We start from the raw sequence: 16,282 nt of genomic DNA, 5'->3' as shown, positions 1-16,282 counted from the left end.
TCCCACTCATCCTGCCTTGAACAAAATCAGTGTGTACAGTCAAGAATGATGAATGTAGTCTCTGCATTAAGCATTCATGATGTTACACGGTTAGAGGAAATGTTGAAGTCCTGTGATATGCCCACTTAAAGTCAGCAGTGTTTCTTGGTTTCACTTTTCAACTTTTCACAATGACCCTGGTTATCTGTGTCATCTGCCCACATGCTCTCCTTTCTCTGTGACCTTCCATCCCGCTGACCTTGTTTCCATTCGGCAGGAGCGCCGGAGTGAGGAGCAGTGCCACTACAGAGAGAGTGACAGAAACCAGGTAGTGCTGAGTGACCTTCGCAGGGCCACCCAGTATGAGGTGCAGGTCCGGGCGCGCACCATGGCGGGCTACGGCAGCTTCAGCCCTGCTGCCATCTTCCGCACCCTGCCTGACGGTAAGGAAAGGCCAAATGTGCACTTCAGAGTGACTTTCACATGAATTTCTTTTTCTCTCTCTTTTTTTTTTTTTTTGCACACCATGTAATTTGAATCGCTGAGTTTTGCAGATGTTTGCCTGCACAAATGGCTCTTGAATAAGTTCACGTTGTGATTATTTTGCTTGTATTGCATTAACTTTTTTTTGTATTACAGATTAAAAGAATTAAAATTAAGTTTAGTCATTTTAAGTCCAGGCCTTATTAAAATGTTGACGCCCATCCGTTATAACTTTAGTGATGAGTACACAGTCCAACATTCATTTTCAGCTTCCAAATGTCCTTTTTCTAAATGGGGAAAACTCACAAAACAGTCAAATCTGTTTTGAAATTGGTTGAAATTGATGGTTTCTAACACGTTTTACTTGGCATCTGCCGTCGTACAAAGCCTTGTACACATCTGCTGCTAAGTGCAACAGCGGAAGTCTGAATTTGTGTCTTGTAAATTTCCAGCCGGCAACACGGTTGTGCTCTACAGTGTCAGCACAAGATAAATGAATGTTCTTTTCTTTGCTGTTCCCCACGGAGGAAAATTCAGAGTTTCTTCCTCCTGTGAGCACGCATTTATCCCAGTTCGATGTAGCAAATGCCATGTTGTCACACGCCGGAATTTTACAAGACGGAAATTCCAAGTTCCGAGTGTGAACACCGCGTCGGCCAAAACAGCAGCAGCATGGTTTGGAAGTATACGAGCCGATATATGTACATGTTGTAAATGCTAAGTGAAACCTGTGACAAAGCACCGTTTGCCATCTTTTTTTTTTTTTTGTGTGTGTGACTGTGCTGTGAGTTTTCCCGTTTTCAAAAAGGACATTTACGGTGGTTTATGAGGCTGAAAACGAGTGTCCCGTTAGATTGCGTTGAAGGCGAGCAAGAAGCTGCAGCGGAGTGGGAAGTTTTCTCGTCGGTAAAGCTAGCAGAGGGGTGCGGTTATAAATGATGGGTGTCAGCATTTTAATACGGCCTTGGTTGAAAAATACCAAACCTATCCTTTCATTTTATATTGTTTCTTTCCCTCTCATCAGTCTCTCTCTTTTCCCACACTTTTCTTTGCCACCAGTGTTAACCTTCCTGATGTCATTTCTGTGATAACCTCTCTCTCTCTCTCTCTCTCTCTCTCTCTCTCTCACTCTCTCTCTCACATCTCATCTCTCACAGGCCATGACTCTCCCTCCCAGCTCTTAGTCACCGGTATCCTTATCGCCGTGGGGATGTTACTGCTCGTCGCTTTCATCTGCGTGGCCGTCTTCTGCATACGGTGAGAACAGGGCAGAGAGACGGATTTGGAAGGGAAAGAAGGTGACAGAGAATAACAGGAAATGGAGAAGAGGGGGAGGAAATCGAAGGGACCAAAACAAATAACCGCCGTGGCCCCCCGATGTCAGAGTTTTTGCACTAACTTCGTTCCCCTGCTGGTTCAAATCGCATCTTATCAAGGGTGGATTTGCACTCTGTTACCCGGCACCGTTTCAGAGACAAAGCAATATTCATGATGCCTTTTGCTTGCACAGCTAAAAGTTATCCTGCTCATTAGAACATTTTCCTTAGGCTTCATTGTTCCAGTAAATACTGTTGGATGCTAGAGAGAGAGAGAGAGACTGAGAGAGAGAGAGAGAGACTGAGAGAGAGAGAGAGAGTGAGAGAGAGAGAGAGAGAGATGGCGATAGAGAGGTAGAGGGCAGGGAGAGACAGGATGCAGCCGTCCCAACCCTGTTTCCACAGGACGGGAGAACAATAGCCGTGACCTTGTGACCACACACTCAAGAGCACATACACACACATACACACACACACAAACCAGTGGCAGAGGCCCAGATCTGCCACTAACTGAGGGTGGTGCATTATTGCTATTTTAGGCTTATGAGGTGAGAGAGAGAAAGAGAGAGAGAGAGAGAGAGAGAGAGAGAAAGGGAGAGGACGGCAGGGATCCAGTAGCTACAGGGTTGTACAGTCTTGCAGGGATGAGTTTGTGCCAGCAGAATTATAATGGAGCCGCTCGTGTCAAAGAGCAGAACCATAGAGGTTGGTTAAAGAATTAAATAAAATGAGGCAAGTAGATGGGACGGGAGGCCGTCCTTCAAGATACTGTATCACCGGCAGCTCGGGGGGTGCTGTTCTGTAGCCGTGCTCTCTGACCTCTCTGTGCGGGGGGTGGGGGGCCAGAGAATATCCTGCAGGGATCGATAAAGTATCGCTCTCTCTCTGTAATTACTTGCATGGCAGCTACAAAACTTCTGTATGGTAGATTAAAAAAAAAGTAACCTGCTTAATTTTTTTTCCTCATTTCTGAAGGAGTTTGAATTTTAGTCAGAGGAACAACCTGTGATAGCTCTTGCATCCAAACAGTCACATCGGCGAGCCACTGATTTGCATCACATTACGTTGGAAAAAGTGCCAGGAATATTAGCCAAAGGAAAGTCTAACGCCTATTCTGTTGACTTCACCACCTTCCTTACCGCATTATATTCATGCTGTCCTATTTATCCTTCTCCTCCTACCTGCAGCAGACACAGCAGACTAAAGGATCCAGAACTGAGTGACAAAAACAGCCAGTACCTCGTCGGCCAAGGTAACGGATGAAAGAGTCGCAGGCTCTTAAAGACTGTGCAGAAACCAGCAGTGATTTACAAAGTCTGACACATCGGGGAAATCTTTTATTTATTTATTTAGTTTTTCTTTCTTTGTAAATGTGCCTGGGCTCTCTGTGGCTCATAGCTCTCTGACATTTCTCCTCTTCCTTTCCCACGATCCTGTTTGTCTCTCTTCCACAGGGGTCAAGGTTTATATCGACCCTTTCACCTACGAGGACCCTAATGAGGCAGTGCGAGAGTTTGCCAAGGAAATCGATGTTTCTTTTGTCAAGATTGAGGAGGTTATCGGTGCCGGTGAGCCCCCTTGCCTAACGCTTCCACTAGTTCTACTTTCTTCTATTTTAAAATGTATAAACTTTAATCTGATCAGCGGTTCCTGTGTATATACAAACCACAATTGTGTTTTCCTGTAGCGCATGACCTGGCACATTGTTGCCATTAGAAATAATACATCTAAAAGCAAATTGTAATGTTCTAAGGGAAATTGATTCAATGACATTTAATCATTATTCTGAGTTAGTATTATTAGGATACGTCATCCAAACCAAAGGGCACCACTAGCTGCAGGCTAGCTTTAGGGGCGCTGAAAGACAGCTTTAGCTCCTAATGTGGTGAATGCCTGTTATGCCTTGATCAGATTACACGATAATTCTGTCTGCCATGATGGTCACCAGATCAGATTAGGCGTCTGCAGTGACATAAATTAAAATAAATTAAGAGAGAGGCCACATTAGACTGTGACCAATCATGACACACTGGCTCTTCATGATCCAGCCTCTGTAGGTGATTGTCGAGGGGCGGTGAACAAACAGTGTGACGGTGTGAAGTGCAGACATTGTAGGAGCTGTCACACCAGTCGACGAAAGCAAAAAAAAAAAAAAAATGGCATCCTAGACTTTATGACAGAATGTTGTGGCCCGTTCTGGATCACAGGTCTCAGTTTTTAGAGCATGTCTTACCACACGGTTTAAAGCCACCCGACCATCATTTACAAACTTCACATTAAGATTCGATGCTGGTAATTTGTCAACAGACACAAAATTAGGTCAGAATGGAGCAAAAATTGTGTATTCTGATCCCAGCATTAAAGAAAACAGACTAAAATACAATCTGCTGTTGTATCCCTTAAAAATGTGTGTGTGTCTGTGGTCTGTAGGAGAATTTGGGGAGGTATGCAGAGGAAGGCTGAAGATCCCAGGGAAGAAAGAAAACTATGTGGCCATAAAGACGCTGAAGGGCGGCTACACCGACAAACAGAGACGGGACTTCCTGTCGGAGGCGTCCATCATGGGCCAGTTCCAGCACCCGAACATCATTCACCTGGAAGGCATCATCACAGCCAGCTGTCCCGTCATGATCCTCACAGAGTTTATGGAGAACGGAGCACTGGATTCCTTCCTGCGGGTCAGTGTAGCACAGTGTGTGAACACACATACACACACACACACACACACGCTGAAACACACTTATTCTGAAACTTAACTTTTTCTCTCCACTTCCACAGCTTAATGATAGCCAGTTCACCCCCATCCAGCTGGTGGGAATGCTGCGCGGCATTGCCTCTGGCATGAAGTACCTGGCAGAAATGAGCTACGTCCATCGAGACCTTGCCGCCCGAAACATCCTGATCAACAGCAACCTGGTGTGCAAGGTGTCCGACTTCGGCTTGTCCCGCTTCCTGCAGGAGAACTCCTCCGACCCAACCTATACCAGCTCTCTGGTGAGATGACAACCCTCTTCACTGTTTCGCTGGGAACCCTCTCTGTAAAATTCATCCATACAGTGGTACATGTCTCTTCATGAAAAGCAAATGTATAATATTACTCCACCAAAGCTAAAAAAAATACTTCATTTTGTAACTTTAAACTTGAACTTTGCGTGGTGGCCTGGAGAGCTCAGTGCACTGCAGCTTAACAAAAGACACACAAATAGACCAGCAAATTAAGAAAACATCAATTTGACACGTGCAGCATTTAGAAAACGCGCTGCAATCACAGCTAACAACAGCAGCAGAGGTGTTTCAAGTCTCTGAAAGTTCATATTCATAGTCGAATGAATGGAAACCAGTGGCTGGATAAAAGGTTGGAAACGTGATGCGGGAGTTCTGAAACACAGCGGCTTGTTTTGGGAAAAGATTGGCACAAATATGAAGAGCACACATTTTGTAGATATTATTCTAAACATGCAGAATCACTGGTATGCTCCTGTAATGCCTCTCTGTGTGGGAGTCCTCAGTATGAAAAAGAAACGCAGTGTGAGGCTGGTCGGAGCATTGATCTGTGAAATGGATCAGTAATGCATTGATTATGGGATGGTTTATTTGCCACAGTTAGAATTACTATTCCACTCCCATTTCATTGCCTTTTTTTTTTTTTACTTTCATGTTTTAGCTTTTAAAATGTGCCTTATAACTGAGTTCACATTATGTTCTTGGGGTTAAATTATATCGACTCTGCCCAAAACGTTGTCATCTGGATTGTCTTGTGGCTGCACAGAACATTTTAATGACTTGATGGTTTTCCTTAATCAAGTATTGTATATTTGTAGGCATTACAGTAGTTAAGGTCTATTATTTTAACCAACTTGACTTCCTCGAGTTCCTCAAGTCTCCATCTCAAGTGACCGTGACTTAAAGTCCATTGCTTTGTGAAGTGTGAGGTGTTGACTGTCGTGCTGTCCTTATAGGGAGGTAAGATCCCAATCCGCTGGACGGCGCCAGAGGCGATAGCCTTCAGAAAGTTCACCTCGGCCTCAGATGTGTGGAGCTATGGCATCGTCATGTGGGAGGTCATGTCCTTTGGAGAGAGGCCATACTGGGACATGAGCAACCAGGATGTAAGTATCAGCGATGAGCCTTTCTTTTTATACAGGCAGAACTTTTCTAAAATATGCCAATAAAAATGAAATACCAGGGTTCAATAAATCCTGCACTTTGATTAGTAATAATACGATACTTGTCATGATTAAAGGATTTTCTTTAATTATCACTGTATGCTGGTTTACTCGCTTTTTCCACTTTTCCTCATGTCTTCTTGTTTCTCTTTTCGTCATGTTTGTGCCTTTATTCCATTGCCAATCAAGCAACAAACAAGTAAAAATTGACTTCAGTATTGTTCATTTTAAGCACTGTTTTGAGCTGTGATTTCTCTTAGCACTGTAATATTTAACATTTACGTGAGCACAGATGTGTTTACGTTGTAGTGCCTTCAAATGAGACTCTGCCAAACAGAATTGACGACCAGAACCATCCTTTTTGGAAGGTTGCATCTGCAAATCTACAAAATATGTAAACATCTAATAATATATTACCACTATTCACCTTCAGAAAAGCTTCCATCCAGAAAAACTTTTTTGTGTTGAGTTTTTTGTGGAATAAAGAAGGTGGAAATCTATTTGACACACTGCGCCGTTGAGCTTCCCATAACAACTCAGTGATGTTTAGATCTGACGATTTAATGGAGACATCATGAAGACATTTGACTTCATCCTGATGTCTAAGAAACCATTCTTGAAATTGCGTAGCAGTGTGTATGGAGCCATTATCATCTTTGGTGAGCGTCACCAGGGAACATTGTTTGCACCATAGGGTGCATCTGGTCCTGTAAAATAGCCTCATTCCAAGACCGCTGTACGATCATGCAGAGCAATCATCAGACATAATGAGTCTCAGTGGCTGGCCTTCCATACTATTACAAGTCCAAAACCACGTTTAACAGTTGGCAACAAACATCGTGGATCAAAGGTTTCCTTTTGCCTTCTGCAACATAAACTGCTCCGGATGTAGCAAACATAATGAAAGATGACTCATGCCATATTTGTTTTCCCAGAACTCAGAGGTTCAGGTTTTGTGGTCTGCCTCCCATGTTATGAATCTTTATGTGTTGGCCTTGGCCATAAGTGGTGTTCAAATGTCAGCCCTGACATAAACAGGAAGCTCGCATCGTACACTTTTTGTTGAGTCTGTCACAGTGGTGTTGATTTATTTCTATGGTAATTTTTTTAGGCAGTAGTTTTGTGGTGTTAGCAGCTATCCTGTTAAGTGTCCCTCTGTGCATGTTGAAAAGCTGCAGCAACACCTCTGTGTTGGGCTAATTCATCGTTGTAGCCATTGTCACGGTTTCCACTTCAAACGATTTTGTCATTTTTTTGTGACTGATGGCGCAACAATTCAGGAATATACTGCTTGGCCATTTTGGACCACTATTAGTTGCCTCATGTTGTTTTCAAGCTTGCATATAAATGGGGTGATTATCTGATCTCTTTTCAGCTAGCTACATTTGTGCTTCTTGTGTAGGAATTTTCCTCCTTAGGCTTAAAGGTAACATGACACAGCGCTCTGGTCACTCTCCAGCCAGCAAACCGTGGTCAGGGCCTGTCTCTGAGTAGACATGCAGTCGGCCGGGCAAGTCAGCTGTCCTGATAAGACAGAGCTGTCTCCTAGGAAACCCAAGGTTGTGGTGGATAAGATGGTCTGTTTTAGACAGTCAGGGACAGTCAGGCTGACTCCTCCAAGATATGTATTGCATGGTTACTGGAATGCATACAGCGTGACTTTGGTTAACATGGATAAACACAGTTTCCTGTTTTAGGGTCCCAGTATCCAATAAAGCATAGATAAGTAAAGAATAATCTTATTTGGGCGTGTAGTAAATCTTGTGCGAGTTTAAATATCAGAAACCCTCAGAGTTGGTTGGCATTACATTGCAGCTTCAAGTGTATTGCTTATCTCTGTTCCCCTCGATCGAGACTACAGTAAATGTTCCAGAGGAAGGCATCCAGGTCTCCTGATCCTTCCTCAGCGCCGAGTTAAACAAGTTTCCATTATTTTGTCCACCCATCAAAAGGCCAGCCATCAAAGCTTAGCTGCAGCCAAAATCACATTCAAAATCAAAGTGAAATCATTTGAAATAATTAGAAAGTAAGAAACTACCACTTGTCACTGTCACCATCTCATCGGCTGCTGTTAACCCCAGCCCCTGCACCGCCCTCAAAAGCCTTGGCATTCGGGGTCGAGGCAGCCTTGCCTCCCCGAAAAAGCTCCTTCGCCAAAGAAATTGCCAAAAACACCAAAGAATCGGGATAAGATAAAACCATTCTACAAACCGGTATCACCACCATGCACCTCAGGTTACCTCTTGGCCTCAGGAGCCCTCTCTGCACCACTTGTGTATTCTCTGTTTGCTACTCGTGAAATGGAGTCAAGAGGATCTGCCATGTTGAGGCTTCAGGAGTCTGACAGCATTGGACAGGCCTGGCAACACCTCATAGTGGATCAGTGGCCAGAAGAATATGTAGTTATGAACTATATTTTTATCAGTATCAATGAAATTTTGCCTTAATCAACTGAAGTAATGAAAACCCTTTAAGTAACTGTGATTAATGATTAAATGTTATGATTTATATCTATTATTGAGACAAGTCAAGACATGTTGAGATGTGCCTGGACAAGCTGAGAGTAATTTCCCAGCTCTGGAACTGCAAGAAGCGAAAGATAGAAACCAAAACTCTGTGGAAACCAATTTTAAGTGACTAAGTAATGTAATCAAGTAAGAGCAAACATGAGTGGATGATCAGACAATTTAACCAAGAACGTTAAAGAAGAATGAACTAATGTTGTGATTAGATAAAATACATTATATGACGTAAGCGTACGTGAAAGACAAGTATAAAAACTTAAACTTTTAACTTCAGCTTTATTATATTTTCTGTGCATTACAACGACGTGTCACAATAAACTTTCCATTTTAAAAATATGACAAGTGAGAGAGAAAAAGATACACGCAACAGATTACACAACGGGTGGAATAAATAACAACACAAATACAAATTCAAACCAAACAGCACGGGAAAGGGAAACAGCAAGCGAAGGAAACACAGCATTGAACAGATTGCAAACACATACAGGCAACAACAGGGTGCTGTGTCATTGGGGAGGATGGATGGCAGGTCAGAGGCCAGATGGTGTGGGAGGTGATGGGCATGAAACCCCCCTTAGGCTCGAGTTGAGAGGGACGAGTAAGCAATACTGTATAGTTGAGTTTTTAATCTGTCTTTAAATATTAACCCCGTCTCTGCCGTCGTGACATGAGCAGGCAGGCTCTTCCATAAGCACAGTGCCCTGTTGTAAGTGCCCTGTTTAAGAAGGCCCGTATTTTTGTCTGTAACTTGAGGAGCTGTCTGGAGAACACTGTGGTGAAGACTCTGCAAGGAAGACTCGGAGGCCACTTTGTAGCCTTTGATGTCTTTTGGCTTCACTCCCCCCCAGACCCTTCTTGGTCTGTTTCAGGGTTAGGGATTAGGTGGGCAAAACCCTTTTCTTCTCCTAGATTTATGATTTGTAACCATATTATTTTACATACTCTTAAGTCTTTAAATATGCAATTAAAGTAAAGTTATTCTTCACAGTCCTTACCCTGGCTGACTAATAGGCCCCCTGTTGGGGGGTTTAATGCCTCTCCTTGTAGACGTAAAGTAGCCTTACTCTGTGTCTCTGGCTCGGGCTCATAGAGGAAGGTTGTTCTAGACTTTCAAAGCAGCGTTCCCTTAGTAGTAAAATTTATTGCTCAAATGATTTTCCAGCACTGTAACAACTTACAGTAAGAGGGGTGCCGCTGTTAACTGGAGTGACTTTATGCTGTACTTCTTAGTTCAGGCCTGTAGGGGTGCACTTAGAGTGGTGTGTAGGGACGACTTGAGGATAGAAAGCAGTTAGCTGCTGGACGAGTGCCTTTCGACACCACTGTTAGGTGTTAAAATTTATACTTTTGAACTGATAGGCAAGCTTAGCAGTCCCACCTCATAGTGTGTGACTGGTGGAGTGGGACGTGCACAGGCCTGCCATGTAACAAGCCCCCACATGTCCATTACTGTGAACACACATATTCATGAAGTATGTGTATTTTATTTCTAAGAGTATTCTTCTCCTTGTTTCTTTCTCCCAGGTAATTAATGCCATAGAGCAGGATTACCGGCTGCCCCCACCACCCGACTGCCCCACCCACCTCCACCAGCTGATGCTGGACTGCTGGCAGAAGGAGCGTTCGGCACGGCCTCGCTTCTCTGAGATCGTCAGTGCTCTGGACAAGCTGATCCGCAACCCGGCGTCACTGAAAATAGTGGCCCAAGAAGGAGCAGGGTGAGAGTGCAAATGTGATGGACAGAAAACCCGCCTGAGAAGGTCACAGTGGGAGTAGATAAACAGCTTGAGAATGAAACAGGCAAAAGAGAAGCAAATGCCTGTCTTATTTTAATGTCTCTTTCTTCATGCTGTCCATTTACACCCCTGCCACTCGCAGGACAGGCATTAGCCTCCTGCTGCCCAATCTTCTGTTCACCCTTAATGTCCTGCTGTAACCTGTCAGCCACTCACTGTGCCCATTTCCCTTGCTCCTCGGTCTGCCTACACACTGCTCACATACAGCATGGGACTCCTCCGCCCCCGACACATTCCATTGTCTCTCCCTGTCAGTCACCCAGACTCAGATTCCACCTCTCCTTGTCGGCTGGAATGTTCCTGCAGGATATGTGTAAGCTGCACATTGTTGTTTCGGTGACGGCATGTGTAACTTGTTTCTTTGTCTCGGTACCCCTTGTCCCCCAGGCCATCCTACCCCCTGCTGGACCAGCGTGCCACCCCAAGCCTCTCATCGTGCGCCTCAGTGGGGGAATGGCTGCGGGCCATCAAGATGGAGCGCTACGAAGATAGCTTCCTCCAGGCTGGCTTCACCTCAGTAGACCAGCTGGCCCAGATCACCACAGAGTAAGTCCACATCTCCAAGTTTCTTATTTAGGGGGATATTCACCTTTGATGGAAAGAGTTTCACGTCCCATGTCAGCTCTCCTCCAGAAGCTCAGGAAGTTGGCCTGGAACCTTAGCTGCCCCTGGGATCCACCGTCACCACCGGCATCCAGGATAATTTCCTCAGCTTTCAGTATTGATTATTGCTTAATTACTTCTTAAAAAGTTAGGACCGGCTTTTTCAGACTTTTTCATTACAGTTGGGACTCAGTTTTAAAAATTCAGAGTAACCAAACCCAAATCTCTTTGTAGCCTGGCATCTAACTTTGAAAAGTAGGGTGCTGGTCTTTGGTGGCAGGTGATGTCACCACCTGTTGTCCTCTAAGGGGGTAACATTAGCTGTCACCAAAGACTCAGTCCTATACTTTTCAAAAATCCAGCAAGTACATTCATTTTTTACATGTCAGACTTCACAGATTTAGGTTTGGGGATTGGCTGCTCTTTAATCAAGAAAGACTATGGATTCCCAGAATGGAGCAAATTTGATGATTGGCAGACTGAACTATTATTTTAATCCCTGTCTGATTTTATATCTTGCACTGTTTCTGTCTGGTTAATCACTCTTCAGACATCTCTTCCATCCTGAATGTTGCTTGCTTTTCTTCTCCTCTGCTCAGGGACCTGCTGCACATGGGAGTGACCTTGGCCGGGCACCAGAGGAAGATCCTTTCCAGCGTCCAGACTCTGAGCGTTAAGAACAAGATTGCTGCATCTGTGCCCTTTTAATCAATTGTGTAGCTCTCCTGGCTCCCCAACCCCAACATGAACACCAGCGTAGAGGTGTAGCTGTGGACTGAGAGCACTCTCAATCCTCTTCCGGGCACCAGTGAGCCACTTTAAATATGGACTCCATGAAGGATTGACCAAATCACCATAGAACAAAGCATTTCATTGATTATAGATGGCTTTCCCATTCGCATGAGAGGGTTATCCAATGATTGGCCTGTCCGCACTACCCAGACGAACAATGGATCAACATCAGTGCCAATCCAGAGGTTATTGTTTCTGTAATATTGTGTAATAATGAAAATCAGAGACTAGCTGTTGGCTGGTAATGTTGTCCCAATAAAACAACACCTTTCACCAAAGGAGACACAGCGCATTGCCAATCCAGTGACTGCAGATTGCATAATGTGGTGTAATTATGAGTGAGGACTATTTTCACCTTAGGTGTCTTGCATTAATCCATTTGGATTACATTACTATGAGGACACCTTTCTCAGAGGACTGGAAATCTAAACGTTCTTTGTTGGATTTTCCTTATGTTTTCATTTGTTTTCAGAGTTACCTCTTCTTTACTCAGGTGTGATGTGTAATACAGACTTTGGAGAGCGCTGTACTCGTCCTAATCAGTCTTCTTTCATCTTCCTCAGTCTGGCTCTCCCTTCACCAGCTCAGCAGTGTGTGAACAGAGAGAAATGGAGACATATCAGCACTTTTGTTGTTTTCGCAGAGAATTGAATTGTAGTCTTCGGTAACTTCCTGTGTTTCTCTTGGAGTGTGGTGGGTCATTTCCACTGCCTGTGTTTCTGCTGGCAGCTCATTTCCACAATACTCAGACTGAACAAGGACCAAGTGGACGCAGAGACCAGACAACACTGTAGACTTTGTCGTCTTCACAGACTTTTACCAAGGAAGCTATCTGGCCTCAAATTTGTTTTGCTGTTGTTTTTGTCAGTTTCATAATTGCTATGTTTTTTTTCTCATTATTTTTCACGATCATGTGCCATTCAATCATATTTGTTGATTTAAATGCCTATTTTATAATGCATAAAACCCTTTTGGGTAGATCGGTTTTATCTCATTTAAAATGTACCTTCAAGGGATACTTTGACATTTTGAATTTTAGTTTATTATTTTTCTTAATCTGATGGTGGTTGTGTAGCTGGCAAAATGTATCTGCATTTGCCCTGGAGCTAGACTAAAATGGTTTATTAACACTCGTAATATTTATTATGGAAAACAATGTAGACCTGCAAGCTAATAAGCTAATTTTACAGCTGGTGGTATCCATTGGTTTCAGTGTGGATGCTGACAGCACGAGAGCAGCCAGTATAGAAAATGGCCCCTTCCATTGTTAGGTGTTTGCTGAAGAAAAATAGCAAATTACAGTTCAAAATATTGACGTATTCCTGAATGATTCTGACCAATTGTGCATCTCTTCAAGGATAATACCGGCCTTTTTGACAAAACAGCTTGAAACCTTGCCAAAAAAAAAAACAAAAAAACTTTATGTTCAATACAAATTCCATGCAGAGTATTTTTTTTTTTTTTTTTTTTTTTTTAAGAATGGTTTTTGACATTGTGCCATAATACAGCCTCTGAGGGAAGACTTTTGTATTCTTGACATTTCACATACACTGGAAGCCCACGGCCAAGGTGAGCCAGCACAAAATGACTGCCAAACATTTCAGTGATGGTAAAAAAAACAAAAAAGGAAAAAAAAAGATGATTAAGCTAAAGCAACACAAAAACGTCAAGTCAAAAAACACTGGTATTGTCATTCAAGAGTGTGAGGATTGTGGGAAAATGGGGTCTTCATATTGAAGATCCCTGAAGTGTAGTCTTTGAAATAATGAATAGATCAAGTATGTTTTGATTACTGTCCTGTGTGTAGGCTAATCTGTATTCGGTATTCATAATAAAGATACACATCAGTGTTTGCCATCAAGGACTCATTTTTCATCTAAGAGCGTTGCATCAGATTGCCTCTATCAAATGTCAGTTTCATCATTATTAATTCACACATGCAGTCAAGTGCAGCATGCAGACTGCACAACCATCTGTGTGCACGTGTGCATGCACGCTCTGAAGAGCTCCAGGTTTGTCCCTGAAAGTGACAAATCCCAAAATTCACACATTCCTGTGATCCCAAACAGTTCAATCCCAGCGATCCCCATGACTTCTCTCGCAAAATCTAAAAATAAGTGCAGCAAGTCTTTCATCAAGGCACCAAAACTGGGAGCTGCACACTGACAATACACTGAAGGCAGTTCTTTTTGTGTGAATCTGTGAAAGCTTTCACACCCAAATGAGTTTTATTTCAGTGCGAACAGATGTCAACCAGAAAAAGAGCCCATGTTCGCATGGATGCTAATCCACTAGGTTTTACCTCTGTCCACAATTCATAGTATTTTCGTGATGATACCGTTCTCGGTTCTCTTTCTGTTATATTCTTTTTTTTTTTTTGAGATAATATCTTGCCCGAACTGCCTGCAATCACAGCAATATAAGTAAAAGCGTTTTCAGGGTGGATTTTCTGTTTTCCTGTAGCAAACATTCCTCTCATACACGCTATCGTCGTCCTTGGTAATAGTAAAGAGACAAGGAGGTTGCCAAGGCGAGAATTGAGTTTCTCTCCCCCTACGTTTTCCAGCTTTGCTTTCTCGCAGCCTTTCCTCTGTCTTCTGTTTCTCTGGAGAGCCTTTTTACCCCTGAGGGCTTGTCCTCTCCTATGTTTCCCTTCCCGGTCCTCAGCCCTTTTAATCATGAGGAGATGTTCTTTCTTCTCCTGTGCCTGAGGCTGAGAGCGGCTTATAGCACACCACAAGCTTAAACTCTCTCACACAGACTCTTATTCTCTCTCTCTCTCTCTCCCTTTCTCTCTTTCTCCCCCGTTCTCCCTTCCCCTACCTCCAAAGCTACCATAACCACACAGGGCTGTCATGGTTTCAAGAAGTGTTTAGGTTCATTGATTTATGTACTTTGATTATCTCTGTGTTACTGAGTCATTCCTCTTGTTCAATTGCTCTCGTGTGGCCCCACAAGAGTATAAAGCTGTGCAAGAGCAGCTTTCATGTGCTGGAGATAAACAATGATGAGTAACTGCTCTTGTGGTTGTTTTTTATGCCAGGCTGTTTGTGTCTGTGTGAATTGTGCATTCCAGTGATTGAGAGTTGGAAACGGAGACAGGTTAGCTGGCTCTGGTCTCCAACTTCCAACGGTGTCGACTTGACCCTCGGCCCCGGCGTAAAAGTATGAATATAGCTCCAGCTTTGCCTGTGAATGTGAATGGCCATTCATTAGGGTCGTTGCTGAGGAAAGAGGAGACAGGGCCAACCAGGTTTTGGCACTTAGGAGGATTGTGTCATGCATGTTGCATTCCTGCGTGCAGTCAAGTGTGGAGCACAGGGTGTGTGTGTGTGTGAGGGGGGTGGGGGAGAAAGGGTAGTAGGACAGGTAAGTGTGTGTTTGAGGGAGCTACGGGGGTTGGTAGAGAAAGGCAGGATAAACATTACACCACAGACTTTAGTTTTTAAATGTAAGATCCCGTGCTTTCAACTGGCTTCTAGACCAACGTAAGATCTACAATACACAAAGTGTGATCTCTCTGCAGCTGTATTTTAGGCACTCTTTGTTTAATATCTTAATTAACACACTACACACCACAGATCTGTGTTTAACTCGAAATAATAAAGTGGTTTCAGTCGATGTCTAGACCAACACAACGTCTGCAACATACAAAGTGTGATCTTGCTCTAGCTATAATGATGTTTCCATGTAAATTTGCCAGGTTTTTCCACTTTGCTGGCAAGCACAGACACTAATTTGCATTTTACATAAAGGCATATATATCTTTTTTATTTTTTTATATGCCTTAGTATTTTTGATTTTCCAAACAACAAAGGCCTGAGAATAGAAAGTTGGATTTGATATCCCTGTGTCACTTTCACTGACTTCGCCTCAGGCACCAGATTTTCTCCAAACTGATCAAAATGGTCAAATTTGACAAACAGCCAGTTATGGTAATTTTTCACTCATGGGTGCCGCACAGAATAAAACAGAGTGAATTGCTTGGGTAGATCAGTATCACACTGCTTTTTATCACATCAGATCACGGCACTGGGAAAGGAACTTGTGTGACACTGTTATGCAGCATATTCAGTTGGCTTTGCATGGAGGAGCTGGTGCTGTAATATCATTGCAAATAATAAGTTGTTCTTAATTGACCTGCATGGTCAATTAAGAACATCATTATTCTTTGATGCTGCGTTATGGTTTGTTGAGGAAGCTGCCTTGCATTTTCAGCATGTATCTAACAAACACTGAGTCAGTGTAACTCTTTGGACTGCACACTGCTGCTACTAGTGCTACTAGACCACTAGTCTAGTACGACTAGTGGTCGTACTAGAATACTTATTCGCAATACTGAGAGGACTAAAAAGGAAGGACTGGGCTAGTTGTTACTACTGACAACATGATATTCAAATTGCAACACCTCAACATTACAAGATACTGTACATCATCATTGCACATTGCCACTGAATGGTTTCATATCAGTAAAACAAATTTTGGCATATAATCAGTATTAGCATTAGTTTTGGTATCAATACTGATATTAGTAGTAGGATTAGGATTAATATTCGGATTGGGAATAGAATTAGTATTAATATTAGTATTTGTATTAGAATTAGGATTAGGATAAGGATTAC

The 16,282-nt window shown here is 43.1% G+C and overlaps 1 protein-coding gene across 1 annotated transcript in view; it reads left to right on the top strand.

Moving 5' to 3' along the window:
* The window catches only part of ephb4a (eph receptor B4a), a 43,379-nt gene extending 30,019 nt beyond the window's left edge, over positions 1-13,360 (top strand). The window contains exons 8-17 of the mRNA XM_030068830.1: positions 257-422; positions 1,620-1,719; positions 2,966-3,030; positions 3,233-3,346; positions 4,209-4,456; positions 4,557-4,772; positions 5,738-5,887; positions 9,994-10,187; positions 10,653-10,811; positions 11,468-13,360. Of these exons, the coding sequence (XP_029924690.1) occupies positions 257-422; positions 1,620-1,719; positions 2,966-3,030; positions 3,233-3,346; positions 4,209-4,456; positions 4,557-4,772; positions 5,738-5,887; positions 9,994-10,187; positions 10,653-10,811; positions 11,468-11,576 (1,521 nt within the window). The 3' untranslated portion in view covers positions 11,577-13,360. The remainder of the gene's footprint in view (positions 1-256; positions 423-1,619; positions 1,720-2,965; positions 3,031-3,232; positions 3,347-4,208; positions 4,457-4,556; positions 4,773-5,737; positions 5,888-9,993; positions 10,188-10,652; positions 10,812-11,467) is intronic.
* The last annotated feature ends 2,922 nt before the right edge of the window (positions 13,361-16,282 follow it).

The sequence above is a fragment of the Myripristis murdjan genome, chromosome 14, assembly GCF_902150065.1.
Source record: "Myripristis murdjan chromosome 14, fMyrMur1.1, whole genome shotgun sequence".
NCBI classification, from domain to species: domain Eukaryota; kingdom Metazoa; phylum Chordata; class Actinopteri; order Holocentriformes; family Holocentridae; genus Myripristis; species Myripristis murdjan.
This window is presented reverse-complemented; position numbering and strand designations above follow the sequence as displayed.